General features: G+C 38.0%; 1 protein-coding gene across 1 annotated transcript in view; it reads left to right on the top strand.

The window, feature by feature from the left end:
* The window catches only part of CDH23 (cadherin related 23), a 469,716-nt gene that overhangs the window by 408,990 nt on the left and 32,939 nt on the right, over positions 1–27,787 (top strand). The window contains exons 38-46 of the mRNA XM_088144253.1: positions 3,769–3,990; positions 4,121–4,240; positions 6,501–6,681; positions 15,732–15,865; positions 16,109–16,318; positions 19,686–19,793; positions 20,929–21,031; positions 22,638–22,763; positions 24,808–25,011. Of these exons, the coding sequence (XP_088000379.1) occupies positions 3,769–3,990; positions 4,121–4,240; positions 6,501–6,681; positions 15,732–15,865; positions 16,109–16,318; positions 19,686–19,793; positions 20,929–21,031; positions 22,638–22,763; positions 24,808–25,011 (1,408 nt within the window). The remainder of the gene's footprint in view (positions 1–3,768; positions 3,991–4,120; positions 4,241–6,500; positions 6,682–15,731; positions 15,866–16,108; positions 16,319–19,685; positions 19,794–20,928; positions 21,032–22,637; positions 22,764–24,807; positions 25,012–27,787) is intronic.

Below are 27,787 nucleotides of genomic sequence, written 5' to 3'. Positions count from 1 at the left end.
TATCTCTGAAATTAAAAATTCAGAGACATTTGTCTCTTCATGGGGAGAAGCTAACTGAAAAAAATCTTTCAACTCCACAGCACCAAACAAGCCCCTTTATTTTAAAAGCCTCAAAATCCCAAAAGTGTGACAATCAAGCGCAGTATAGTTGAAATCTACATCTCTCTCTTGATTAATCAGGATAAATTTACTGGATTCATTTTCAGGGGACTCTCACTTTGCGAGTCCCAAATAAGGAGGTACTGACTTGTTAAATCATAGACACACCACCAGCTCATAAATCATGGAACAGACCTGGCAAGTGGCATATGCAAATTTGGCCTTTGCTTTCCATCCAAGAACATGCTACAAGTATTGTGGATTTATGTCACTGCAAAATAAACGAAGGGATCACAGTAAAGCTATCGGCATCATAAATTGATTCGTGCTATTTGTGGACCAACACAGTGATTACTTAAAAGGATATTTGGCTCTACATACATATGCAGATACACCTAGTAATTGGACATCTTTTCACCCACTGACGTAAAACAATAGGCTTTTTCATAAAAAGTGCTAATTTGTACCATTTGGAATTACTTCTACCGGTCCATGCAGATCCTGAGATGTGCTACCGCAAAAGTATGCGCGCACAGTTGAGCATTCAATAATGACATCAAATTCACTTGCTGGAACGTTCTGCGTAGGAGCCCCGAACAGCGTATGTATGACAGATTACACACTCAGAAACTTCCCAAGATCAGCATATTAATTGCTTTCTTGTGGTTGCATTGAAACGTGAAAAATGGTACAAATGGAAAAGATTTAACCTTCCATCGTGTGAGTCGGTATGTATATTCTATATTCAACTAGAATATTATTGCATTAGGTGTGCATACCCTTATATCTGAAAAATAGTACATATTAATCCACAAATGGCATATATTTGATGCATTCCTTAAAAATTGAAGAATTATTTTCCTGCCTCGCCAATGTAAGATCCATTTCTTAAGAATCATTATTAATATTTAGTGATGGTTATTATTAGCTATCATGTTTAAGTCCAGAATTAAGTATCCTTTAGAATGTAATTAGAATGTTTGTGCACTCTGATTTCCACTTTCATGTTAAAATGAAGCTAAGATGTTTAAATTATTAACTCAAATGGGAGCATGATCAAGTTTGGTTTTTTTTTTTAGTTGCCAGGATCAATATGTGACTTACTAGCTGGTTTGTTAATATTGTAAATCAGGTCGATTCCCCATTTCAGTTGTCGTCTTCCCCCAATCCAGAATTTGGGGAAGGGAAACATTCTTAAATTTACGCAGAGCCTATCTTGGACATTAAATTAGAGGCAAATTCACCAGTGGATTTAGTCTGAAGTTCAATACTTTAACTTTTCAAGTTCAGCATGGCAAAATCTGGTCTTAAAACTCTGGCAGACAGCATCCAGAAAGAATCCGGTGCAAAGTAAGACAGTTTCCTATGCAGTATTTCTATGCTCCTAAGCAAACATAAGTTGCCGCACATTATTTCCCTATGTAGATTTGACATTTCTTATATCTGCTGGTGTGGTGAAGTGAGCAAGTTTGTTTTACTTTGGAACTAATACAGCATTTGGAATTAAAAGGGTGTTTTTGTTTGATAGAAGTTTGGGAGACTGCTGTTCTCCTTTCCTATTATACCCCTGGGCAAGATTTAACTTTCAAAGAAGTAAAAACTGAAATATAATTGGAACAAATGAAGGTGTTGCTTTTACTTATTTTAGTGACTTACAAGGCTGGGAAAATGAACTACAGAAATAGCCCTGTTTTGCCTGCTTCGCACTTGAGATACAAGGTGTGTTGTAGTAACATGAATATAAACTACTTTGATACTGGGAATATCCGAGATGGCAGCTCTGACGCAGGTGTCTGGGGTGGGGAGTTAAAAAAGCCAAGATGGCAGCTGCAGCTTGCTCAAAGTGCTGCCCCATTTTAATTCAACAAGCAGTAGAGCTTCAAACACATGGTCACAATTGCCATCTTGAACACCCCTTCTGTGGACATCCCTGATCTCACCTGCTACAGAGGAGGCAATAAGTAGGATTTATTGAATTTATTCTCTCCAATGTCTATTTATTTTTTCTTTAAATCACTTATCAAAGAAATGTGCATGAAGGTCTGTGTTCTCATGATGGTCACCAGTGCCGCAATAGGTGAACTTATACTAAGGTTTTTAATCTATTAAACGTGGTTAAATGATGCCCTTTCAGACAATGAAGCAATATGAAAGTGAATCAGTAAAATAGGATGACTTACGACTTTGAGTCAGGAGAACAAAAACCAAAAGAGGAGTAGGAAGGGAAATAAGTTTTTATGTTAACGTATAGAACAAAACAGAGAATTTGCAAGATGCGCTTAGCAGCAACACATCTTGTATTCTGGGTAGCACTTTAACCACAGATTGCTGCAAAATTGCTTTCCCTTGGATTATGTTCTCCTGTGATTTCCGGGGGCTTGGCCTAGGATATGCTACAAGCAACAATTAGATTGAGGAAATCACTTGATATTATACATTTTTAGATGTACTATTATTTATAATGCTTATGTGCCCTTATGTTCAAAACACTCTCTGTATACACACACACACACACACACAAACACATGTATATAGTGGGCAGATTGCAAACAAACTTTGATATCTTGAATCTCTCCTACAGATAGGGAGGAAAGGCTTTTTCCCTTGTGTATGAACAGACAGCCCTAAGAACAGTTGCCACCATCCAGCCCATATGATTTCCTGCAATGATACAATGTCAAAGTGACTGCTTAAATTTGCTCAGCATTATGTATCGTTTCCTCTCATCAAACTTTCTCACCTGCTATTGTTAGCTCCCCTGAAGAAATACAACTTTCTTGATCATTTGCTTTTCATATTGCAAAGGTGCATCAGATTGTTTTTCCAGCTTTAGCTGTTCCTGGATTAGGAGAACCTGCCCACCACGATCCATGTCCTGAACTCAACTATTGCCATGTGCTTTATGGGGACTACCAATGAGATTGGCCTAGAATCTGTGGCTAGTACAAAATGCTGCAGGTGCATTGCTGAATAGGACAGTCAACCATGAACCTGTTACACCTTTTTTTAAGTGAAAAACCTGGATATTTAACAGAGCACCTTCTCCCATATGTACCTGCCCATCAACAAAAGTGTCTTTCACCAGATGTTGGGGATTTGCTAAGTGACAAGGCAAGGGGATATATCTCTTGTGTCTTTCTGATATGATCTAGTATTTTTCTCCATGTTTTAGAGTTTTTTAAAGGTATCTTAGATTTTTACTGAAGTATTGTTTTAAGCAAATGTGTTTAACTTACACTTAATTGCTTAATTGAGCTTCATTTGGAGATGCTTTTTAGTAATAGAAGAGTGAGATAGAAGATGTATAAATAAAAATACAACATAGAACATTAGCTGTGTGCCTTCTGATACTGAAATAAAGAAGCACATTCCAAATAAGTTCGCATTTTCTTACTAGCTCTTATTCTAAAAATACTAGTAAATTTGATGGAATTCAGTGGTGTTTGCTTATAAGTAAATATGCATCAGATTGCACTGTGGGTTTTTTAAATCTATCCACTTAACTTTATGAGCTTTTCTGAGGAATATAAATGAGAGACAGCTCCCGCACTCAAAGAGATTACCAATGGAAAGGCATTTGAACAGTATGACTACTTGTATGGCTCCCATCTGGTCTCCTTCCTTTTTTCCCCTCTGCATGATCCTAAATCTCTTGCTATTTATCTATAGGCTACAACGACAGTCTATGTCACCATCCTGGATGAGAATGATAATCCTCCAGTATTCCAGCAGCAGCCGTATGAAGTCACTTTGGATGAAGGTCCAGGCACACGGAATGCTGTTCTTATCACCATCAGTGCTGTAGATCATGATGAAGGCTCAAATGGGACCATTACCTATGCCATCACAGAGGGGAACATCATGAGCACCTTTCACATAAACAGCACTACGGTTAGTGCATCACCACATTGCTTTTTCACTTAGCACCACCGCACAGTGCATCACAACCAAATTTCAGAGTCTATCAGTCCTCACTGCTGAAAATTAAACTTTTTTTCTTTTTTTTGGTCTCTCATTTTAGGGACAAATACGTACAATGAAGGAATTGGACTATGAAATCAGTCACGGGCGCTATACGCTAATAATCACTGCCACAGATCAGTGTCCAATTCCGTCACGCCGTCTCACATCCACTACAATGGTATGTTTCTCTTCTTGGAAAGAAATGAAATCTGCAGGCATGGCAAATACACACATTCCCTTAAAAATGTTTCCAACCGCAAATTGCTACAGAAACATCCTTTCATTTTTTAAAAGCTAAGATCCGTTAATGAAATTAATGCTTTCCTATTCTGTGAACAACAAGCTGTTGATCTCCCAGTAAATGTAATCTTGTAGATTCTACAGTTATTTCTGCACTATAAAAAAGCCATTCAAAGCAACTATTATTTCAGTGGCTTTCAGAATGGGAGGAAATTCCACGAACAGCTTCCAGAGGAAAAACATGCTTCTTATTTGACTCCAGGATAGATCCTGATTTGAAAAATGAAGAAATCATTGCACTGTGTGCAATCTTTTGTGTTTCTTTCCTTTTCTTTTTGGAATTTCCTTATTAATTCTTCTTCTGGAATTGATGAAAGTGCTGTCTGGCTACATTGTTTTTTCCCGTAGTGTCCCAATTGATGTATTACAGCTACTGCACTGGTACAATTCTGAATTTGGGTATGTTCGTATCCAGCAACTCTTCATAAAAATATATTTGTGTTTCACCAAATACAGTGGCCACAACTGGTGAAAAGAAAGAAATATTAAAAAACAAACAGATGGGGAACCAGGACATTCAGTTGTCACAAGAAGTAATTGAGAAAGGCCTAAATGTACATGACAGATTTAAAAGGTAGCACACTTGGAGAGGGAGGCTGAACTTTAGTTTTCTTCCCAGCTATAGTGCGTATTATTTGTTGACTTCATACTGCAGACATGTACAACCCTGTGACATTTGACATCTACTGTTGTAGGAACATGTTGGTAACAATCGGTATGGACATGTGTTTGCTTATCTTGGCCTCTGCTCAGAACAGATTAAAGAAATTATGAGGAGGCCTTCAGAGTTGAGACAAAAATTGCCTGATTGAAAGGTAGTTATAAAGATCCTTCTGAAGACATAATTTTTACATTTCCCCAACTCTTAGTAGAGTACAAGTGGTAGCATTAGGACCTGTTACCATGGGAGTTCTTCCATGCTCTAGTAGTTAATTTCTAAATTAATAAATAAGGTTTAAAAAGTTATTTCTGCCAGACAGATACCATGTTTAGCCAAAAGGAGGACAATCTTCACTTTAAAAGTTGTCAGAAATCTTGTGCAATGCCCAGCTTTCCCATCTTTTTAGCCACACGTGGAGAAAAATACAAGGCCAGGCATACACACAAACACAGAGAAGCATTGCCCTTCTAATTTCCAACAGAAAGAACAGCAGCAACAGAAACACAAAAACAGAAATAAGAAAGAGATGGGGTTAGCAGAACAGGAAGCTGGACAAGGAAGGGAAGAGAAGAGAAATGGGAAATGAAGCAAGAGAAAGAGGTGGACAAATAGGGAAGAAAAGGAAAAAGAGAGAAGCACTACAAAGGAGTTAAAATTCAGCAGGATCCTCCCAACCCATTGGCTGATAAAAACTCAGACCCTTTTCAGCAGTGGTGTCTGCAAGTCATTCATTTCTTTTCAACCACTTCTAGTCAGTTGCAGTCATCTGACATGGAAGCCCAAATGTTTCTAATCATCAATATATTGGAATTTGGTTATGAGAGAATGGCAGGTAGATACTTCTGGCATCTTGTCATGTAACCATTTACTTAGAGTTGAGCCCTGCCCTTGAACCTAAAATCCAAAGATGACTCAATAACAAATTAAGCACTTTCTTGTTCACCATGATTGCTTCCTGATTTAATTTGATTACAGCTGTAGTGGTATAATAAATGCTAGGTAACACCCAGAATAACTAGCACAATCTTCAAAAAGGCAGTATCTAAGCTGGGTTTGATCAGAGTTTGCCCTGGCAAACCCTCACATCGTTTTAATTTAGCAAGAAGCACAATTTGCTGGTTGTTGTAGAATGCTGAAGTTTAGATTTCAGTTATCTTTCTTGGTCTATCCCAAAAAACTGCCAAGTCAAAAAGAAATAATGTTGTTGCTTCCTTCTTCTTTATGATCTATTTCTGTATGAAAAAATATTGGGACCCTTTAAGATTATTGTTGCAAACAAAAGCAAGATCTAAAGCACTATGTATTAATTTAAAATGAATAGATTGCAAACAGTTTTCTGGCAGTTGTGTGAAAGATGATTACATTACTGTAGTAATAGCCTTTATGGTTTTTACATAGCAGATGTCCCAAACCAATATTTACACATTGTCGCTGAAGCATTTCAGAACACTTCTGTGCCTTTTTGTGTTAATCTCAGGTGTTGATAAATTTGAATGATATCAATGACAATCAACCAACGTTCCCTCGTTCTTATGAAGGGCCCTTTGATATCACAGAAGGACAACCAGGTCCAAGAGTGTGGACTTTCCTAGCTCATGATGGGGACTCAGGACCCAGTGGACAAGTTGAGTACAGCATTATAGCTGGAGATCCTCTTGGTAAGTGATGGAAAAGAAAAAGAAGCAGAACCAAAACTCTGTTCTTTACCATTTTCATTTCATCCAGAAATGCATTCCTCGTGGAAATATGCCATTGTGGAAAGGAATGGTAAGCCTACAGTTAATAATGCAAGCCAAGGAACTGACATTTTATGCCTGCCTTGTTTCTTTACTTCCCTAAGCAAATAGCAATGCTTATTAAAAGCAAGCTTCTGTATATGTAGAAAAGGATGGTTCTCCCTTTCAAAATTAGGGGGGGAAAAACCCAATACTATTGAACTGAATTGGGGTGGGTTTTTTTCAGTTCTTCATTTTTATGTATCTTTGAATTATTTGTTGACTTCATACTGCAGGCATCTACAACCCTGTGACGTTTAATCCCTCACCTATTACTGCAGAAGCATGTTGGTAATCATTTGTATGCATATGTGTTTGCTCGTTATTCTGGTCACATTCAATTTTGACTAATGATTCTTTGGGTGGATTTGGACAGTACAAGGGATCTGTAAAGCAGATATCCTAATTGTTTGCTTTAATAGTGGGAAGATTTCTGGCTTTCAAGATCTGCTTTGGTGAGAACAGAATATCTTCTTATTTAGGAATATAATTGGAGGGGAGCCATTCAGTTCCTGTTATTCCTAAGTTGAAGTCAGAAGTCTTTGCAAATCACTTTTCTTCCCCACTCCTGATGTTCACCGAATAGTGTAAATGGAAAACCACTCTCAACATCAATGAAAAACATTGCTGTGAATGTCTTATGTTGCCTGGGTTGCTCTTTGATGATTGGTCACTCAATATAATGCCAACAATAATAATAATTCACTTCTTTCTATAGAACTAGTATTGTTAATGACAAAACAGCTAAGGTTTTCCCCTCTTTGCTTTTACTTTAGGCAGGTTTTGCATCAAAATGGGCAAGAAAAGTTTTCAAAGAATTTTCTGTAGTTTTGAATATATGTTATACATGGTGCTTAAAAGTCTGTGAACCTTTTTGAATTTTCAATATTTCTGCATAAATATGATCTAAAGCATGATCTGTTCTCCACACAAGTCCTAAAACTAGATCAAGAGAACCCAATTACACAAATGAGTCAAAAACATTATACTTGTTCATTTATTTATTGAGGAAAATGATCCAAAGCTACGTATTTGGGTGTGGCAAAAGTATGTGAACCTTTGCTTTCAGTAACTGTGTGCCCCTCTTGGGCAGCAATAATTGCAACTAAAGGTTTCCAATAACTGTTGATCAGTCCCACATATTGGCTTGGAGGCATTTTAGCCCATTTCTCCTTCCAGAACAGCTTCAACTCAGGGATGTTAGTTGGCTTCCTCTCATGAACTGCCCCCTTCAAGTCCTTCCACAACATTTCTATAGGATTAAGATCAGGACTTTGACCTGGCCATTCCAAAACATTATCTTTCTTCTGGTTTAATTCTTTTGTCATATGACTTGTGTGTTTTGGGTCACTGTCTTACTGCATGACCCACTTTCTCTTGAGCTTCAGTTGAAATACCCTGACATTTTCCTGTAGAATTTACTGGTACAATTCAGAATTCATAGTTCCATCAATGACGGCAAGCCGTCCTGGTCCAGAGGCAGCAAAGCAAGCCCAACCATGGTACTGCCACCACCATGTTTCATCAATGGGATAAGGTCCTTAAGCTGGAATGCAGGGTTTGCCTTTCACCAAACATAATGCTTTTCATTCAAGCCAAAAAGTTCTATTAGGGTCTCATCCATCCACAAAATATTCTTCCAATAGCCTTCTGGCTTATCCACATGGTCTTCTGCAAACTGTAGATGTGCAACAATGCTCATTTTAGACACTAGTGGCTTTCTCCTTGCAACCCTGGGACGCATACCATTGTTGTTCAGTGTTCTCCTGATGGTGGTCTCGTGAGCACTGACATTCGCCAAGGCAAGAAAGGCCTTTAGTTCCTTAGAGGTTACCCTGGGGTTCTTTGAGAACTCCCAGAGTATTATAGGCCTTGCTCTTGATGTGGTCCTGGTTGGTCAAACAGTCCTGGGGAGAGTAACAATGGTACTGAATTACCTCCATTTGTACACAATCTGCCTGCCAGTGGACTGGCAGAATCCAGACTCTTTGGACATAGTTTTGTAAACTTTTCCAGCCTGGTGAGCATCAACAACTATTTTTCAGAGTCCTCAGAAATCTCCTTTGTTTGAGCCATGACATACTTTTACATACCTGTGTCGTGAAGATATGACTTTGGTAGTGAATACCCAGAATTCTGTTCTTTAAATAAAGCAGGACCTCCCACACTCACCTCTGATTATCATCCCATTGATTGAAACACCTGATTCTAATTTCCCCTTCAAATGAACTGATAATCCTAGAGGATCACATATGTACTTTTGCCACATCCAAATATGTAGCTTTAGATCATTTTCCTCAATAAATCAATGAACCAGTATAACATTTTTGACTCATTTATTTAACTGGGTTCTCTTGATCTAGTTTTAGCTCTTGTGTGAAGAGCAGATCATGTTTTAGGTCATACTTATGCAGGAATATTGAAAATTCAAAAGGGTTCACAAACTTTTAAGCACCACTATATGTGTGTGTGTGTGTGTGTGTAGAGAGAGAGAAAATGAGAGTGAGAGAATCAACTAATAGATTTTAAGCTACTGTATAACAGTATGCTAACTTTGCTCGTTCTGGTTTAAACTGTTCACCCTGAAATCAGTGCCAGACATTATGCAGAAATGCAAGAGAGAGATTACTTAGAAATGAGCAATCTTTCAATCAAAAGGAAAAATGTGAGAAAAGAGAGAAATGCATGTAAGGATAGTGAAGGGAGCAATTCAAAACCATATGATCAGGGGCCTCTTCTGAGAAATAGGAGTGTGTACATCAGGAAATCCTGTTACAAGCAACATCCGTGATGAGAGGAAGCATTGCAAACTTTTGTGCTTGCCATATTAGAAGATGCTTTTGCAAGCTCACCAAGTGTTTTGGAAGGAATGTCAAGCTTGCCTTCAAAAAAATCTAAAGTACCTCTCTGAGGGACGGGAAGTTCCCCTCTTCTGAAGTTAAAGCAACAATTCTTTTTTTTCAAGATTTGAGGAAGAACCAGGTTTTCAGTCAGTCTTTCAAGAAGCTGATCAGTACTAACTTTTTCAGTGCTGAAAATGTGTAACAATATTTCTTTAACATGTATCTCTGTCAATTGACCTGTCCATTCTGAACATGAAGGAAATTTAAATAAATACGAACTCCCTTTAAAGTTCCCTAAAAGAAAGTATCATTGAAAACCGTGGGCCCTCTGTTGCTTTATGCTCGGTGCCAGGAAAAACATCAAAACAGAGGTCTTGCAACAGCTCTAGATTATTGAGCAAACTCCTAGAGGAAAGAGGAAGTTTTGTAGTTAGAGCTAATTAGAGCAGATTAAATTTATGGGCTTAAGACTGATGGAGAGGAGAGAACACAGGAGATGTAGTCCTCTGAGATACAGATAAGGACTTTTTTTTTTTTTTTTTGCTCTTTCTTGGAGCATCTGAGAAAATCCTGTCCAACTGCCAATCAACAGTGATGTGATTCTCTGCTATCTTAGGCCTTGGATACACACCCCCAAAAAGGGCAAAAATCCCATTTCTGCTCTCTCATTAATTCAGTATTCTGCATAATCTTGAAAAATTGCTCACCCGTAGTCTAAGCTCTGGCCTGGATTAGGTGAGGGAGACAGAATCTTCAGTGTTTTTGGTATTTATGAAGTCCGTTGTGAATAGTACCTGAGCTTCAGGAGTAGGGACGAAGCCATTTCTCTGGTACCATTTCTCTGGTACTGCTACAGCAACAAAATACAACGTCCTCCTTGTGATGAGAGATTAGAGATTCTGACTTGCATAGAATAGTGGGAATATGCTTTGAGTAAGACAGCTTTGGTCTTGTTTGTGGCATACTGGCCATAACTGCCCAAGCTGACCATAATTTCCTTATCATCAGCAGGCAATGCTGCATATGGGAGGGCTATGACTAAGACTGGTAATTAAGTCTTAATTACAGGAAAATCTCTGTTTTCCTAAAAAACATTATATGAAACCCCCAGTTGAATAAAGCCATGATGGGCAGTGGTGATCAATACCTGTGGGATAACATAGGAGATTGCAACTTGGAATGTAAGAAGAGCAAATGATAAAGACCATGAATTGATTAATTAAAGGAAAGAAAAATAGGTATTTTGTGTGTCTATGAAAATAGGAGAAAGTGGAAGGATGTAATGCATCTGGGTTGAAACAGCCTGATCTTGTGGAGTTAAATTGATGAAAGAATACAGTGAAGTGAAGGTATAGGTTTAATTATGGATGAAAGGACTAACACATATGCCAGGAAGTATCAGTTAGGCTCATCTAGGTTGTTGTAAGTGCATATATTCAACAGGGATCAATAATAGTTATAGTTACATGTCACATTCCAGTGAATGGTAATAATAAGAAAATCAGGCAAGAGTTTTGGAAAAACTGCAACATTCAGAATGAATGTGGTCCGGGGGGGGGGGGGGACTATTCTATTAGGTGAATTGTTCTGTTAGAATGAATGTGAATTGTGACTGTTGAATATCAGCTTAAAAGAGAGTCTGTTTCTTTTTAAAATGTGTTTTAAATATACATCTTAATTAAGAATATAAAGAAGGAAGGAATTTTAAAAAATAAATTGTTTCATTGTTTATAATGCAAGACTAGGTAAGACATGTACAAGGATGACAAGAAGTTCCAAACGTAGCACAGCTCATTTCATAATAGAACCAAGAGTGGCTGCTGGAGAAAAATGGACATAGAAGAAAAGGAAAGATGTCAAAGAAACTAGAATAAAAGTAGAATGAGTGCAGGAAGAAAAGGTTTGGCTTCTCTATGGAAAAAACAATTGGAAGACAGGTTAATCTCCCAACAGAAAAAGTATGTGATCATAAGGAAAGATTTGTTTGGAACAAAATTATATATAATTCATGGAAAAGATTAAGTGAAAGAAGCTGTGGATGAGAAAAAAATGCTTGCTGCAAAATTAAAGTAAGATACAGAGGAAGTGTATAGAAAGAAAAAGATAGTGGCAAAGAGTGTAGTCAAAGAGAGAAGGAACATTTATGCAGAGAGTTTTGTTGGCAATTAAAAAATGTTTTGGAACTAAACACAATGCCTTTAGCAAAGTGAATGGAATTAAAAATGATGAAATAATTTGGGATGTTATATTGAGTAATAATTGCACAACCTCAGTAATTGTTTCTTCATTCATAGATAATACTGCATTTTTCCCAAAAATACACCTTTGTATTAAGTAAAATAAAATAATTATAAGACTAGAGAACCAGTTTGGTGTAGTGGTGAAGGCACCAGGCTAGAAACCAGGAGATGGTGAGTTCTAGTCCCACCTTAGGCATGAAAGCCAGCTGCGTGACCGTGGGCCAGTCCCTCTCTCTCAGCCCACAAGGAGTTGGTCAACTCCTGTTGCAATCAAAAAGATCAACTTTCAGTTGATCTGAAAAAAGCGGACCCTGCACCGACAGGAAAACACTAGGAAGAAAAAAAATTATAATAAGACTAAAAAGAATAATAATAATCAAACAAGCACTGAGTACTGTTGTGTACTTTTCAAAAGAGGGAAATGAATATAAAACCCTGTCTATATTTGTATAACTGTATATGCTGTATTATTGTTAATAAAGCTTTTTTAACTAAAAAGAAAAAGAAATAATTTGGGATGAAACTGGAGGGAGGAAAGCTGGAATTTTTGAGATTCATAAAGAAGTAATAGTGATATATCTAAGACTGGAATTCTAAGCAAAAGCCATAAATGTCAGTGCCCAAGAAAAATGATGAAAAGAAGTCCTAAATGCTGTGAGAACACTGAAAAATAGTAGGGCTGCAGAGGTCGATGATGCAACTGGAGAAATGTTAAAATATGGGTGTGGTTTGCTCACAGAGTGGCTGGGCAACTTGCTTAACTTGTGTGTGAAGAGTGCATCGGTGTCTGTTGATGGGAGCCCTGTCATTATTGTTCCTTACACAAAGGGAAAAGCAACAAGAGGAAGTGTACACTGTTTGGCAGGGTTCTGATGAAAGGGTACGTGAGGTGCCAATACACAAAATTGCTGGTTCAGTATGGCTCTGTGCCAAGCAGGGATATCAAACTAGATGCTAACTCTTCACCAGGCTATTGGGAAATGTATCCATGTCAGAAAAAAATAGTTACCACATAATTGCTAATTTAGAGAAAGCATAAGATAAAGTGAATACACTTGAACTATGGGATATTTTGCATGAAGACGGAACTGAAGGTTGGTTGCCAAGTGCAATAAAAACAATATACGGGAGTAAAACAGTTGTGGGAATCCATTAAATGCTTAGCAAATGGTATGACCTTGAGCAAAAGCAAAGGCTAGAATGTCCCCTTGGTTGTTTAATGTATTTGTGGATAAATGTATAAGTAATGCTTCTGGTGACATTAGAAATGTGTTGGTTGGGGGCATAAATGTTCATGTGCTTCGGTGTGCAGAAAATAGTATTTTTGTTGGCTGAGAACCAGAATGGTTTGTAACCCTGTTTGACTGAATAGTGCAGCGGGGATGAAAATTAATGTATCAAAACTGATGTATCAAAAAGTAAAGTCTGAAGTTGAAATATTAATCCTCTTTCATTTCTGGATTATAGTTGTTACTGCTGCCCCCAGCATAAATCTGACCATGTCTTTATTTTTTATATTTTTATTTTCTCCTTCAAACAATGATTTTATAAACCTCACTATTGTAGAATTTCAGTGGGTTAGTAGTTCAGTATTTGACTATCTTACATACTTAGTAGTTAGCAATTAAGTAAATAAGTAGTTCAGGTTTTAAGTATTTTAGACCTTCTCCAGGATTTTAGTATCTGCATTTATATGTTATTTTAGTCCAAACTGTCAATGTATCATCCATTTAGAAATTTTCTTTTTATATTCCTAAGAGCTCTGTAACTTTCCACAAAATTATATATGATTTAATGTAAATTTATACATTAAATACTCTACCAGTGGTTTGAAGGGCCCTGAAGACCTGGCTGTTCACCTAGGCCTTTGGCAAGCATGATAGAACTTCCCTTTTCTTCTTTTTCTTTATTCCCATCTGGGTTTCTTCTGTCTGCCATCTTTGTTCCTTGTTTGTTTGTCTGTTTGTTTGTTTTGGGTTGTTTTCTTGTTTTCTAGTTTTTAACCATTTGCAAACCGCCCAGAGTTTCTGGGAGTCAGGCAGCATATAAATTTAATGTAATAATAATAATTAAAAAGCATAATAAAACAAGCTTCAACATAATATTAAAAACAATATACAACCCTGTTCAATAAAATGTATTCATTAAAACAGTGGGGGATGGGATATTCTTCTTTTCCCAGGATTTATAACAGGAAGATCTGGTTGAAGAGGTGAATGTGCAACATGCTGTAAGAGTTAGCATAGAAGGCACATCCTGAATTTCAGGAATAATCAGGTTTTCAGAGTGTGGGAGCCCACAGAAAAGATCTGGCCATGAGCAATCACCAGATGTCATTCAGCAGCTCCCAGTTTCTTTTCTTTATTTAACTTGATTAATCTTAATTTATTCAATTTAGGCACTGCCCGACTCCAAAGTGACTTTGGGTGGTGTACAATAAAACCAAACCAAATAGAAAATAGAATATAATAATTATTTTAAAAATAATTAAAAAGGAATAAAGAACAAGAAACAAGGGTGAGGGGAAAATACCAGTATTAATAATAATGAACTGTAGATGGTGAAAAACAGTCGTATTTGTGGTTTTATGGTTTATTGGTAAAAGCATGACCGAAGTTCATCAGCTTCTGAATTATGTGGAAAAGGAGATGAAAGAAAAAAATTGACTTCCTCTTTGTCACCAATTGTTTGAACTGGAGGAAAAGCAAGGGCACATTTTAATTTGTACAATTTGTTGCAAATATATGATTTGTATGTATAAGATATGTTCATACATCCCTGTGCTGGCTACTCACTGTAGATAATCCTAAATTAAACTTTCATGTTTAAAAGTGGTATATTTCTGAATATCAGATGAAGAGACAAGCAGAACCCTTTCCACTTGGGTTACAAGCTGCCAGAAACATCTGATTAGTATTAGCTTGATTCAACTAAGACTGCTTTTTTGGTTGTTGTTATTGTTTAATGAGATCAAATTGTCTGGTTCAATCTAATGGTCTCCTAAATGTGTTCAACTTCAATTCCTGTTCTTCCTAGCCAGTTGGGAATGATCAGGATTGAATTTTAACCCATCTGGAAAGCTTCAGATTGAACCAGGCTGAAATACATTAAGGCTGCAAGGGAATACAGTCTTAACCAAAAGTAAATCCCACTGAATGCATCCTTAGGGTTGCCCTATCTTCCCAACTGGAATCTCAAGCTTGGTGGCTGATAATGTAAACTTACATTCTGACAGATTGCTATCTCTACTTCAGAGCATTTTGGGTCATTGTGCCATCTGTTCCCAGTATATGTTCCCATTTTCTTAAGAAGCATGAAGCTTTCTAGAGTGCTTTGGAGTGCCAAACTTCTGTTTGTAGGATCATAAGAGGCTATCAAGTCCAACACCAATAAAAATGTCCCCAGAAAATGGGTCTCCAGACCCTCAGCCCATCCAATTAATGTATTATTATTGTTGTTGGTCACACAGCCAGGTGTTTAGACTGGATTTGGCATTTTTATCCACCTATCAAGTCCTTCCCAAGGAAGATGGGCAGATGTTGTTGTTTATGGTGTTAAAGGTATCGCTGCAACTATTGTAAGCTGTTCCAAGTAAAGCTGTCTTTTGCAATTGACTGATGGTGATTTTGTCAATGCCGGTGGTCTTCAAGTGGTGCTCCAGATGTTTTGGGATTGCACCCAAGTCGCCTATTACTACTGGTACTATTCTTTGCTTTCTTTTGCCATAGTCATTCTACTTCTATTTGCAGGTCTTTATATTTTGTGGTGGTGGTGGTGATGATGATAATGATGATGATGATGATAGCTTTCCTCCCTATAACATGGCTGCATGGCTGTGTCCATCTTGCAGGAGAATTTGTGATCTCACCTGTGGAAGGGGAGCTACGTGTGAGGAAGGATGCTGAACTTGACCGAGAGAACATTGCTTTTTATAATCTCACCATTGCGGCTAAGGACAGAGGGGTGCCTTCTCTCAGCTCTGCTGTAAGTCTTAGTGGTTTAGGGTGGGATTGCAAAGGTGAGGTTCTGAAATGTCCATGTGGAAAAAGTGAATTACAAAAGATAATGAATTGTGGATGGTGGGGGGGGGGGGTTAGGAATGGATTATTCTTGCCTTTATGACGCCATGTGGGGAAATAGAGGAGTTGCCCTAGCAACAGAGTGAGCGTTCTTCATAATAATGGCCTTTTAGCTGATCTTTTCATGTGCCTTTTCCCTGTGTTTTAGGTCATGGTGGGACTGAATGTTTTGGACATTAATGATAATGACCCTGTCCTCCTGAATCTACCAATGAATCTCACCATCAGTGAAGTTGCTCCCATCTCCAGCTTCGTCACCCGCATCCTTGCCAGGGATGCGGATAGTGGCAGGAATGCGCTTTTAACATTTAGCATCACAGCAGGGAATAGAGACAATGCTTTTTACATCAATAGTACAGTAAGTCTTAGAGTTCTTTTATACCTGTCTCGTGGCTTCCTGCATCAAATACTGAGAACTTGAGTGTCCCATCTCCCTAGTCCAGCACCTTAACCACTACACCACACTGGTTCAAACTACATAAATGCTCTTTAATAAATCCATGGCAACCATGGATCCTGGTACCTCCTCAGAGCCAGAGTGAAAGCAATGGAGTCCATATGCTTAACTATAATTTTTTTGCAGAGGTTCGCCATGGTGGCATATTCTTGGTAGCACAGGTCCATATCTGAAACCCTTAGCACAGTCATTTCATCTCTGTGCCACAGCTGGATTTCAGGAACTGGGAAGCTGAGTGAGCCAGCTATCACCTCCTGCAGCTGTGCAGATCACTCCGTGCAAAACAACATTGCAAATTGCTGTCAATTTTGCAGTAAGACTCACTGCTTCAAAATGGGGCTTCTGCATTGACAAAAATATCTCATGATTGCAGCACTGACAGTGTTGACTGATCAATGGAGAGCTCAGTTCAATACTGCAACTGTATCCATATCTGGAGGCACCCATGGATTGATAAACAATACTGCAGTTGTCTTCCACAGTTGCACTCTAGTACCTGGTATTTAAATATGTTGCTTGCGTAAAGAAGTATTTCCTTTTATCAATCTTCAATATCCCTGCATATTCTTTTAACAAGTGACTCCAAGTTCTAACATTGCAAAAGAGAAAAAAATAACTTTCAGTCCACATTTACCAAACCATGCATGATTTTTATACACCTCTATCTCTTCTCCCCCTACTTGCCTTCTCTTCAAACTTTCCTCATAGCCAAGCTCTTTTAGATTCTTAATTATTTTTTGGGGGGAATGGGTTGTATTTTTGTTAGAAGATATATAAACAAACATAAAAGGAAACAAAAAGAAGACATTAAAAAAGTAAAATACAGATCAATAAACAAGGGTTTAAAAATGTCATGGAAGTTACAGTTTTCCAGTGTATCATTAGTAAGCTATAAGTAACTGAATATATTATATTACATTAAAAGGCTAAAAATCACTATTAAGCTCTAAGCTAAGAATTAACATCAAGATTGATGGGCAATGCAGTATAAATCACCAAGTAGAATTATAAGCTACAATAAATTCAATCCATATTACTAAAAATTTGTTCTGATTTAGATACTTTTTGTGATGGAATGGAATTATGAAGGCCAGGCTCAGGGAGATAAGCGTGTTCTTAATTCACTGGAGGAGTGTGGGAAGATCAAGAGGATGAGGCTGGCACCTCCCTGAGGAATTCACGGTGTTGTGGCTGGCTGGTTTGGGAGATAGGTTTCAGCCTGGGGAGATTTTCTGTCTAGAGGTTGTAGCTAATAAACACAGTAGAACTGGATTTGTATTGTCTCTTGGAGTTCTTTGGGCTAAACCTGACACTTTTGCAGTTAAAATACAGGTCCTTTACACAGAAAAACCCAAACTTTGAGATGCAGTACCAATCCATGAATCAAGTTGTAAACTAGGAATGGTTTCCAGTTTGAGTTGCATCCACTTTTAAGGTACAAAGCTATTATAGATATCAAAGCATATAACCACAACTTGGTTAGCCATTCTTCCATGGAGGTGTCAGCCCTTCAAGGAGGGGATCAAAGTAATTTTCCAATAAAAAGCATATAATTTCCTTGCAGCAAATAGCATATACAGAGTTAATGCAGTATACTTTGAAGTTATCGATGCTTTAGTAAAATTTAATAGGAATATCACAGGTTGAAATGGGACATTGGTTTCATTCTATTATAAATCCTTTTCCAGAATTGGTGCGTTTTTATAACATTGCCACTAAATATGAAAAAATATCCAAACTGCCCCTTATGGCTTATTGGAACTTTTTGTAATCACTTTTTCATTTTACGGTCTGAAACAGTTAGCAAGCTTGGCCTCCTCACGTTTCATCCCTAATGCTAGGTCATTTATACATGAATTAAAAAATATCTGTCCCCCAAACTGATAATAGATTTCTACCTATGAATGTCTATATTCAGTCTTCATATTTAGAATGTTAAAAACATTCTTTTATACGGTGTATTGCCACTGTGATTTTTATTTTTATCACTAACCCTAACCCTAATTTTATTAGAAGCCTACATTCAGCTCTACAGCCTGCAATCTACTGCTCTTTAACAAAATTACTGGAAATAGAGCAGCCCATTTTATTCAGAATCTTATTTTGCAATATGCCAGCATTATTTATTTATTCATTCAAATTTGTTGTAGTGGCCCAACTCCAAAGGACTCTGGGCGCTGTACAGAACTAAAAAATCTACAAAAACAGATAAAACAAAAAACCACACAGACAGCCCAGACTAAAATGATCTTAAGAGCAGTACAAATCAAAACAAAACAGGGCCCCCCAAAATACTATAATTCATTAACCCCAGGCCTGGGACCAAAGTCAGGTTATTCTGATCCATTTTGAGTTTCCTGTTTCTGTCTAGCAATGTTATAAGAGAGCAGACTTTGTTACAGGTAGTCCTCGGCTTACAACAGCATTGGGACCTGAATTGTCATTGCTGAGTGATACAGTCAAAAAGCACAATGTCATGTAGCCATGCCACTTAACAATGGCAGTTCTGGCAGTCTTGGTTGCTATCATTAAGTGAGGACCGCAAGTGATCACAACTTCTGAGTTACTGCGGACTTTCCCATTGACTTTGCTTGTAGGAAGCCAGCAGGGAATGTCAGAAATTGCAATCACGTGACTGCAGGGATGCTGCAACAGCCAGAACTCCAAGTCCCCCAGTTCAGCACCATCGTAGCTTTGAATGGTCACTAATGAATGGACGTAATCTGAGGACTACCTGTGTTTCATATCATAACAGTTGTGCAAAGAACTTACTTGCAGCTGCTGTTCAGTGTCAGATGTCCCTGGTTTTCTTCCTGTCCACTGTCAACGTTCAGTAACTAAATTTGCTTTATGCCACAAATCACTGAGAAGCTGTAACTGACTTACTCAGTGTGGTATGCTATACTAAAGTAAAGCTCTGAGCTAGTGGGTACTAGATTCTTCATCCAGTCTAAATGGAAACACAACTAAGATCTGTACTGTATTAATTTAATAACTGTTATTAAGTTGCATGAACACGTTGTGTTGTCCTCAGGAGCTTCAGAAAAGTGCAAATTCCCTGTTACCTGAACTTGATTCGCTACTATGAATTCTTACAGCCTGAATGGTTGCCTCAAGAACGTGGTTTCTGATTTAAGGAATCAGTCCCTTCTAACTCTTAATGGGCTTACCCATTAAATACATTTTGCGGGCCAAAAGAAGTAGAATGGTGTCATTTGATTTTTTTTTTTCTCTCTCTCTGTTTCTCTTTGTTCTTTCTCTTCTCCAGACTGGCATTGTGTATGTAAATCGCCCATTGGACAGAGAGCGGGTGTCAGAATATAGGCTGACAATAACAGTGAAGGACAATCCAGAAAACACACGCAATGCAAGAAGGGTAATTACAGACTATATCTTTTCCCAATCTGAAGCAGAGTTGCATTTATCAAGAGCATTGGATGTAATATTCCCCAAAAAGATAAATCAGTGAGCTATAGCACATGAGTGCAGCCCAAAGTTTAATTTCCTTTATTAGCAGATCCATGGTTAAACTGTTTCTAACCATGTTCTCAAACTTCCTTTTTCACTATAGGTCGTCCATTAATCTTTCAGTTCCCCACAGGTTTTTTGAAGAAAACCACAAAGAACTGCCTTGTAATGGTTTGATTTCAGCTACTGATATGTGAGATAACAGATGAAGATATTCTATAGTGTTACAAACAGGCCGATAAAAAAATAAAATAGGCATTTTCTGAGGCAGTACTTCTGAAACCAAATTTCCCAAACCACTACTAACCCTTATTGTGTCAAAAAGAGCAGATATGATCTTCCCCATCAGAAACATAGATGAAATCACATCACTGCCTAGTGCCTGGCCTGATTCTCTGTTTCTTTGGGTGGTAGTTAAAAAATTCAAAATAATGAAGCCCGTTGTGCAGGGATATCCAGAGAGTGTGGTCACAAAGTCAAGATGGCAGTCATCACAGTGCAATCAAAGCTCTGCCTGGTTTTTATGCGGGTTGCTTTGCACATAAGTGCTAGGTAGCACTTCAACTGCACCTTTGGGGCCACCACCTTGACCACTCCCTATGAATATCCCTGCACAGTGTGCTTCATTATTTTAAACTTTTTAACTACCACCAAAACCGACACCCTGCAGACACCCCTGCCGTTACGTATGCCACTTTGGTTTTGGAAATAGATCAAAAACAACTTTATTGTGGAGAAAGAGCAGCAGTTCGAAAATCAAACACTTTTTATAGAAGGTTTTTTTTTTTTTTTTAATCACTTATTTAGTTGAATGGATTTCTGGAGTGGAAGGTTAAGTTAGTAATGTATGGAAATTTGTATTATTTACCCTAAGCGTTGGGGGCTGGGCAGGATGGAAATATCCACAAATGAAAACAAATCAGAAAAACTAATATGAATTCTGAAAGTTCTCGTGAACATTGTGAGAAGAAGCTAAAGGCAACAACCAGTTTTTTTGGGGGGGGGGTTAAACCATTGTCTTTTTTTTCTTTGTACAACTTCAGGATTTTGACTTACTGGTGATTACAGTAGCAGATGAAAATGATAATCACCCTCTCTTCACTCAGAGTTCCTACCAGGCTGAGGTGCTAGAAAATTCTCCTCCAGGTAGGTGTGTCCTTCACCCTGCCCAAATCTAAGGACATGCAGAGAGTCTCTTTTAAGTGCTCATGCTTTCTTGTGACTGATGAAAGGATCTGTTCTTCTGTTAAAAAGTATTCTAAGACAAATACAATAAATAAAATGGTTATGGAAAAAAATGCTGCTTCTTATTTTTCAGGCACAGGACACTTTCCCAGTTTTTAAAAATGATTCCTCTCTCTCTCTCTCTCTCTCTAATTAATTTATTTAAATTAATTATTTAAATTAATTATTTAAATTATTTAAATTAATTATTTAATTAAATTAAACAGATTTAAACTGTTCCAAACGCGGGCATGTAAATCAGTGTTCCTCAGCCTTAGGAACTTTAAGAGGTGTGGACTTCAACTCCCAGAATTCTGGGAGTTGAAGCCCACACCTCTTAAGGTTCCCAAGGTTGAGGAACACTGATGTATATGAAGTGGGAGAAAAATTCCTCCGGTATTACTGTATAGTATATTAAGGGAGAAATGCTTTTGAAAGTGAAAGAAACAGCTAATAGAAAGGGAAACTATGAATATGTCAAATACACCCCCAGATTTATTTTACTGCTTCTGTTCCTGGCTTTAGGTGATTTCTAAAATACTCAAGCTTCTCTTCCCCATTCAGAAAATGCAGCTTTTTTTGGAACCATGCAGTGGGCAATAGGGGATTTTTTAAAGTGAAGTTGTGATCTTTTCTAACTGACTTGAATTATAATAGCATCAATGAAAATGACAAGGTCTCATGTGCTAATACTAGACATTCGTATTTGCTTCTTGGATCCATTGAGATATCAGTTGCATTCATGCTTCTGATACTTTGAGTTACATGTTGGGAATAAGTATGCTTCCTCAAATTCTCAGTTTAATGAAATAGTTCCTGATTTGACCAACTTGCAGTTTACTAGTATGTCTGAAATAGCAACATGTATTTGAAGAAACTTCCAGATGAGGATTGCAAATCATAGTGTTGACCTTAATCTGTGATCTGATTTAAAAGGATCAATCCCACCAGTTTGGCCATAACAGTTGGGATGTAATTAAACCAGGTACTATTCTGTTAAGCCAAATGCTTGAGAGAAGGAAATATATGAACAGATGCCTTATTCCTCATCCCAGGCCAAACCGTTGTTTGGAGTTCTGGAATATGAAATCATCCATGAAGTAATTGCACATAAATACAGTTTTTCACCTAGCATGAAATTATGTGTGGCTTTAAATACTTTAAATAATTTCCAATGTATTTACGCTTCAACAAGCCACATTATGTCCTTAACTGACATACTCTCTCACGAGCTGAAGAACTTGCTTAGAAGGTAACATTCCCACTAAATGTTTTGGATTTTTTTTTTCACTTTAATGTGGCTGATGAATGTGTGTTTTGTTTTAGCAGGGCTTAAGGCTTCTCCCAAGGGCGTCTTGATTCAGTCTGCCAAGGTTATAGCAGGCACTATTTTATTGTTTCATAGGATCTCATCCTGTTTCATTCATTCATACTTCATTGTTGATCATCAGGGGAAGGGAAGAGGGAGGGAGAAGAGGCAATCGATCATCATTACTCCTGTTTTCTGAGATCTCCATGTTTGATTCAGGAACTCCCATCACTGTCCTTAATGGACCAGTCCTAGCTTTGGACAATGACAAGGATATCAATGCAGTGTTGACATATCAACTGCTTGGAAAAGAAAAGAACCTCTTTACCATCAACAACAGAACAGGTAAGAAAGTCATACACTCTTAACGGATAGCTGTCTGCCTGTTCAGGGTGATGAGGCAATAGGTTTTTTTTTTCCTACCCTATGAGAGAGCAGTATGGAAATAGTTGAAAAAAATATCTTCATACCTTTAATAAAATCTGCTAGATAAACCTCTGTGTATTACATTAGGTTAGCATGAGGCACTTCCAGATCCCCAGCTTTTCCACTGGACACATTTTCTGACTGCTTTATTTAAATAAATCAGGACCTGTCCAAACTGTTCTGATTATTTAAAATGAACAGGGCATGATAGGCCTGTGAGATTTCTTTGTAAGACTACAGCAGTGGCGCAGAACTGTTAGCCAAGCAAAACTTGCCCTTTCTGGCCCAAGAGATGAGTAAAGAGAGCTTTGTCCATCACTCTCTTAGCCCATATCTGCACATCTTCCTTTTCAATTTTGTGCCAAAGCATACATCCCCTTTTTATTTCTTCCTTTCATCCCAAAGAAAGAAAGCTGCAAGACTCTCATTGTTCCACCATAATGCTTTCGGACCCCTTGATGTAGCCTTGACATCTTCCCACCAGATTGGACTCTGGGAGGTGGGAATAGCCAGGTATCTCCCCAGCAAAGACCATTTATACCATTGAAGTTGGTGTTATAATCCATTCCAGCTTCTAAAGTAAGATTTGCTGAATGGAAATAGGCCTTCTCTATTTGCTTTAAACTATGCACCTGCAGTACAATATCCCCCGGGTCTAGACCCAAGGGGAAGCACCCAGTGATGGTGTAAACTAATCAGCAGAGGGTTGAGTTCATTTTCATGTTGCAATCGTGCTCCTGTCTAGAAAGGCACATGGTCTCTGGTAAATATAGTAGGCTTTTTGTATAATTTACAGACTTTGACCCTTAGTACATTTGGAAGTTTTGTGCTCACAGCAAGGACTTATATCAGATTCTTTGGCTGTGTCAACAGGCTTGGGGATCCCAAGGAAATGGTGAATTGGTGAAATGGCTGCATTGCCTGTAACACTGAATATGCTCTCTCCTAGTCTTTTAATAACATTGGTGTTTTTTAATTATGAAATGTTTTTAATGTTGTTCATTTTAGGGTTTTTTTTAAAAAAATTGTACGCCACCCAGAGTTATGTTTGTGAGATAGGCAGCTATATAAGTATGTCAATAAATGAATGAATGAATGAATGAATGAATGAATGAATGAATGAATGAATGAATCCATATCCAATTTTAGACTGCTGTAAGCTACTTTGCATTAGATGGAGCTAAAGCAAAAGCCTTGCTATGTCTTTTGCTGACTTTCACTATTTTATGCTACAAGTCAGAGTGAGAATGTTCACATGTTTGGAAGACCTCATGCTATCATATCAGGAAGCAGATTAACCTAAAATCTTAGTCTTGGGATATTAATTTTATATGTATAAGACAATCTTCTCCAACCTGTTTTCTTTCTGATGTGTTGGAGTTGAACTCTCATAATCCCCAGTGAGACCGTGAAAGGTTAATAAAGGAAATCATTTCTGGAGAAAACTATGCCCTATCCCATTAGTAATATGAAATGATGTTACCTAGCACTATATTCACCTGGTGAAGTCTGCTGATCTGTTTATTTGGCAACAAACCATTAAAAAGATTTCTATAAATCCCCCCATTTGTCAGCCCAATGCCTAAAGAAACTAAAGAGCCTCCTATACTACCTACTTTTGTTATTGAACTCAACATAACAAGGGGGAGCTTTTTGCAAATGTAATTTATATAAAACATAAATACTTATGCAAATACTTTGCAACGCTGACTTTTTTATTTGTGAAAATTGCAAAGAAAAAAAGAGGAATAGAGGCCTCCTTCCTACAAGGTCTCTTATTGCATGCAGGTGATAAATTAAATCTCAGATCTCTATCCCTTTGCCACTTTCCAAAATCAGTGTATACTATTTCTGTTTTGATAACACAAAAAAGGCTGTGGAGCATGCTTGACAGATCCGGCGAATCCTTGGACTGCATTTTTCCCTGTCAAGTTCATATCTTGGTCTTACTACTAACTTATAGGTGTCATTTCGGTGAAGCCAGGGCACGTGATAGACAGAGAGGCTTTCTTGAATCCTGTCTTGGAGTTTCTGGTTGTTGCAACTGACATTGGCAAATTGAACAGTACTGCTAACCTCACGGTGACCATTCTGGATGATAATGACAACAGGCCAACTTTTCACCCAGCAGTCTTGTCTGTTCGGATACTAGAAAACAGCCCTGCAGGTTAGAATGAAGGCAAAATGGAAAATAGCATTTGGAACTGACTTGAAGTTAAGTATTAGGAATTTAAAATAAGTGGGAAACAAAATCACTGGAAATATGAAGAGGGTGGGGTATTTCAAATTGTCTGGGAAAATAAGGGATTTTTTTTTTACAATAACCTATACTGTGAATTCTGTTAATATGCAAAACAGATCATATTTATTTCTCACCACATTGATAAATACAACTGCATTCTTCAAGCAGATGACAGAGGCAAAGCTCACTTCCATTTAACAGAGGTTTTATTTGAAAAAATAAAATCGACTGATTCATTTTCCAACTTCGATATTAAAAATTGTCTGGATGTATATCTTCCTAATTTGCTAAACTGTGAGAATTCAACATTCCTCTGCTAAATCATAATTCAGTTCCTGGGAATGAGCACAGGAACTGCCTGTATCCCTTCCTCCTTTTAACTAGAGATCTGCTTTATGCTCAGAATAAGGGATTGAAGATTATTGTCCATTGATTTATTCAGGACATTAATCCACAAAATTTAAACCACAACTTTCCCTTTTTGAATGGGAAAATGTAGTTTAAGCCAACCAGAATCAGTGCACCAAGAGAAGCATGGAGGACACGTGACCTTGGAAAGTTTTTTGTTTGGTAAACTCTGTTTAAAAAAAACAACAACTCTGTACTTTCCAATTGGCTGGCCAATTAGAAAAAGATAATGATTTAATTATGTGTATGTGCTTAGGTGTTTTGCCTATCTACAGTGGGGCAAAAAAGTATTTAGTCAGCCACCAATTGTGCAAGTTCTCCCACTTAAAAAGATGAGAGAAGCCCGTAATTTTCATCATAGGTATACCTCAACTATGAGAGACAAAATGGGGGAAAAAATCCAGAAAATCACATTGTCTGATTTTTAAAGAATTTATTTTCAAATCATGGTGGAAAATAAGTATTTGGTCACCTACAAACAAGCAAGATGTCTGGCTCTCATAGACCTGTAACTACTTCTTTAAGAGGCTCCTCTGTCCTCCACTCGTTACCTGTAGTAATGGCACCTGTTTGACCTTGTTATCAGTATAAAAGACACCTGTCCACAACCTCAAACAGTCACACTCCAAACTCCACTATGGTCAAGACCAAAGAGCTGTTGAAGGACACCAGAAACAAAACTAGACCTGTACCAGGCTGGGAAGACTGAATCTGCAATAGGGAAGCAGCTTGGTGTGAAGAAATCAACTGTGGGAGCAATAATTAGAAAATGGAAGACATACAAGACCACTGATAATCTCCCCTGATCTGGGGCTCCATGCAAGATCTCACCCTGTGGGGTCAAAATGATCACAAGAATGGTGAGCAAAAATCCCAGAACCACATGGGGGACCTAGTGAATGACCTGCAGAGAGCTGGGACCAAAGTAACAAAGGCTACCATCAGTAACACACTATGCTGGCAGGGACTCAAATCCTGCAGTGCAGATGTGTCCCCCTGCTTAAGCCAGTACATGTCCGGCCCTGTCTGAAGTTTGCTAGAGAGCATTTGGATGATCCAGAAGAGGATTGGGAGAATGTCATATGGTCAGATGAAACCAAAGTAGAACGTTTTGGTCTAAACTCAACTCATCGTGTTTGGAAGAGAGAGAATGCTGAGTTGCATCCAAAGAACACCATACCTACTGTGAAGCATGGGGGTGGAAACATCATGCTTTGGAGCTGTTTTTCTGCAAAGGGACCAGGACGACTGATCCGTGTAAAGGAAAGAATGAATGGGGCCATGTATCGTGAGATTTTGAGTGAACACCTCCTTCCATCAGCAAGGGCATTGAAGATGAAACGTGGCTGGGTCTTTCAGCATGACAATGATCCCAAACACACCACCCGGGCAACGAAGGAGTGGCTTCGTAAGAAGCATTTCAAGGTCCTGGAGTGGCCTAGCCAGTCTCCAGATCTCAACCCCATGGAAAACCTTTGGAGGGAGTTGAAAGTCCGTGTTGCCCAGCGACAGCCCCAAAACATCACTGCTCTAGAGGAGATCTGCATGGAGGAATGGGCCAAAATACCAGCAACAGTGTGTGAAAACCTTGTGAAGACTTATAGAAAACATTTGGCCTCTGTCATTGCCAACAAAGGATATATAACAAAGTATTGAGATGAACTTTTGATATTGACCAAATACTTATTTTCCACCATGATTTGCAAATAAATTCTTTAAAAATCAGACAATGTGATTTTCTGGATTTTTTTCCCCATTTTGTCTGTCATAGTTGAGAGTATGATGAAAATTACAGGCCTCTCTCATCTTTTTAAGTGGGAGAACTTGCACAATTGGTGGCTGACTAAATACTTTTTTGCCCCACTGTATATTTTTAAAAAGTATCAAATACTATTCCTTTTGAATGCAAGCATCTTGATATTGTATGGACCAGTATTTCACAACTTTTAAGATGTGTGGACTACAACTCCCAGAATTCCCAGAAGCATGCTGGCTGGGGAATTCTGGGAGTTGAAGTCCACACATCTTACAGTTGCTGAGGTTGAGAAACACTGGTATAAACCATGCATAGAGCCTTTTTAATTTCTCCATAAAACCACATATGACCCTTTGTGCAATGCGCAATTATCTAGTGGGACTTGCATTTCTTTGAGTTTATGTTTTCCACATAGCTTTTATAAATAAATTGTGGAAAAGAAAAACAAGTTACTGCAGCATCATGACGGTGCACATCTTGGCTAATGAATTTTACAACTTCCTTTGCATTATACTGGATACGTTACTCACAGAAACA

Source organism: Python bivittatus, unplaced genomic scaffold, assembly GCF_059951505.1.
Source record: "Python bivittatus isolate LINGU-HERP-01145 unplaced genomic scaffold, Pbiv_v1 ctg000400_np1212, whole genome shotgun sequence".
Taxonomy (NCBI): Eukaryota; Metazoa; Chordata; class Lepidosauria; order Squamata; family Pythonidae; genus Python; species Python bivittatus.
Note: the sequence above shows the minus strand (reverse complement) of the source record. Positions and strands in the feature narration are given on the sequence as shown.